The 2,925-nt window shown below is 46.9% G+C and overlaps 1 protein-coding gene across 1 annotated transcript in view; it reads right to left on the bottom strand.

The window, feature by feature from the left end:
- Positions 1-2,922, bottom strand: part of SCNN1G (sodium channel, non-voltage-gated 1, gamma subunit) — a gene marked incomplete at its 5' end in the record, with an annotated part of 10,137 nt that extends 7,215 nt beyond the window's left edge. Inside the window, 4 exons of the mRNA XM_009703715.1 lie at positions 43-146; positions 1,074-1,267; positions 1,688-1,982; positions 2,867-2,922. Of these exons, the coding sequence (XP_009702017.1) occupies positions 43-146; positions 1,074-1,267; positions 1,688-1,982; positions 2,867-2,922 (649 nt within the window). The remainder of the gene's footprint in view (positions 1-42; positions 147-1,073; positions 1,268-1,687; positions 1,983-2,866) is intronic.
- Between the last annotated feature and the right edge of the window lie 3 nt (positions 2,923-2,925).

Genomic DNA, 2,925 nt, shown 5'->3' with positions numbered 1-2,925 from the left:
GCTTTTTATCTAACAGTCCCTCTGCAACCCCAGCCTCCGTACCGTACTCGCTGCCGCCGGTGGAGGTGCTCAGGACTGGCCCGTTTTCTCCACTGTTGAAGGTATAGCAATTGCCATGCAGGGGATGGTGGAAACGAGTGAAGTGCCTGAAAGAAATCAAATATTGTTACATTGCCCTCTGCAGTTTTAACTGTCTGCAAGAAAATCAGCAGATTTGGGCTTTTTGTTTTGGCAGAGACATAACAGGACTGGATATTTCTTTTTCTTTATCCTTTTTTTTTTTTTTTTTGCTAGAAAGTGTGGGTCTTTTTCTTAATATCTTGAAACTACATGGAAATATGATCTGGTTTAACAGTATAGGAGGTTTTCATGTGGGAACAGGGGCTGAGAGGGTGGGGGAAGCAGATTTACAGAACTAGAAGGAAGGTGGTCGTGGAAGGGACAGAGTCCTCTTTCCTTTCTTTTCGTGTCTAAAGGAACACAGATCTTCATTTTTCAGAAAAGATGTCACAGCCACTGTCATGCAGGGGAGGCGGAGGACACACCCTCGTGATTCAAGCACATTCACGTCTTTTCTGTGAACATCCCCTCCCACTCAAGCAAATGTCTTTGTTCCAAGAAAAGATGTTATGCATTTGCACGATTACAGACACATTCAGTAACGAGAGTTACAGTGCAGCTTGCTTTGCGCATGGCAGTGGGGAAATGGCTAAACCCGTATACAGGTGTAATCTTATCCCCACAGCTGCACGGGGGAACTCTGCTGCTACCCCCAGTACGAAGGGATGGTTCTCCTGCTACCAGGACACACAATAACTGCACTGCCACAATCATATGCAGGGAGATTCGATTCTGCCAAAAACCATAGGTTTATTTGAAACGTGGACAGCAGAACACTAAGACAAATGAAATTAAAGGGCATAATTAAAGTTCATGAAGATGTGAACGTTTGCCTTCATTTGAAAATGGAAATGGTTCCTGCAGGAATTCAGCAAATACCAAATATTCAATTCCTACATATTATGTACTTAGAAATAAGCTGTTAAGCTGGCAGGTATTTTCTAGGCACTGACCTTTTGTCACAAGATAGGCCATCAAAGAAACATGTCAGTAGAAGGTCATCAGCAGAATAACTCAACTTTTCTTTAGTCTCCAGGGGAATTTGTGCCATGATGTTCATGTAATGCAGCTTGTACCATTCTTGGATAGCATTAACACCAGAACTGAATGTATAAAGTGCACACTCACTGCTGTTGTTTGCATCGCACTGATAATTACAAAGGGGAAAAAGCATTTCAGATGAAATGAAATTATGTATTCTACAAGGTATGTGTGATACCGTTTCTCTTCCACAGTAACAACCGCATATGAAGTTATAGTGGCACAAAGGAGTATCAAAGACCTTTCGTTCAGGGCTAAGTGATACAATCAAATGTTTCAGGCCCAAAAGAAAGGTCACGGAAGGCACTAAGTCTATTTGGGTAGACTTCAGGAAGGTATTTCTGTTCCAGAGAGCTGGAGATGAATCTGCAAGCAGCCACGGAGGCATGGGCAAAAGAGCAGATGGAATGTTATTCACTACAAAGCCACCTAAGCAAGCAATAAAACTGGCCAGAGGGATGCCAACCCAAAACACACCTTTGTTGCCCCACAAGGAACTTGCTGGCCAAGGAAGAGTGACACTCACCAGCTGAAAGCCGATGATATCGTTTGAATCCCCAGAGTTGACTATGGATGAATCCTTGTGAAAGACACTGCCTTCTATTTTCCTCTTCTGGCCACTGCGAAGGTCAGTCGCTGTCTTAGAGAAGTCCTCAAACTTCAGCAGAGGGATCTGTTTGAAGAAGTCGCTCCCTGTGCTGTTCCATTCATCCACCGACCGGCGCACCTTGGACTTGCCCTCTGAAAATCCGTAGAAAGTCTCCAAAGCTTTTTTTGTCTCTTTGTCCAATTCAGATAAATAGTCTTTCATGGAACTGTACCTGCATTGAAGACAACGTGATAGAAAGTAACATCCCATCTCACCTCACCGCCCAGCTGCAGCATTTTGCCCACTGCACTGCGAATCTCGCCGCTCAGGACAGAATTCTTTGTCGCAGACTCACGTCGATCTCTTTTCCTACCACGTCAGTTTACATCGGTGTGGGCAGACACAGCTATGCCCACAGAGAGATCTCAGAGCAAGGACCATAAGAAGCAAAGCAGACTGAACTACAGAGAAAGCCCTCACAGACTCCCAAGCTCCTTTAGGGTTGTGTTAGCAAGCCCGAGGAGGCAGAGTATGTGGAAATACGACTTCTGCATCTGTGCCGAGAGGCAGCGGGGAGCTGGATCACAGCAGCAGAACAGACATCAATGTAAAGTGTAATTTGGCAAGAGAAAAAGTATTGTTGATTGATAAATGTCAAAGCATCCTATAAGGAAAGAAAGAGGCGACAGAGGAGTGACAGACGTCCCCTTCCCATTCTTCAGGAGATGCTGCTGTTTGCAATCCTGGAACTTTGGTCCTGGGAAGAAGGGAACTTGACGAGAACCACAGGGCCGACCAGGGACTGTCTCAAGCGGAAAGCTAAATTGACTGAGCCTAGCTCAGCAGGCAGCAAGCGAAGGACGTGACTATACACCACATGTGTCTGAAGAGCATCAGCACAGAGGTGGATACGTTACTCCAAGTGCCGTAGAGGGAAGTCCCACGGTTGGGAGAGACTGCTGATGGGCAGCACTGCGGTGCAGCAGGATAAGCCCGGGAAGGGGCTTGGTGCTGGGCTGGTGAGGGGACAACGAATTCGCCAGGAGTCCCTGGCAGCTGGGGACCACCCTCTCCTCCCCGCCAGCACCCACCGGCCCCCAGCACCCCATGCCTTACTTGTAGGGGTTGATGTTGCAGATGGTGACGGCGGGGAAGGGCAGCTTCTGGAACTGGAC

This window comes from Cariama cristata, unplaced genomic scaffold, assembly GCF_000690535.1.
Source record: "Cariama cristata isolate BGI_N322 unplaced genomic scaffold, ASM69053v1 scaffold42257, whole genome shotgun sequence".
NCBI classification, from domain to species: Eukaryota; Metazoa; Chordata; class Aves; order Cariamiformes; family Cariamidae; genus Cariama; species Cariama cristata.
The sequence above is the reverse complement of the archived record's forward strand: the minus strand, read 5'-3'. Positions and strand labels throughout refer to the sequence as shown.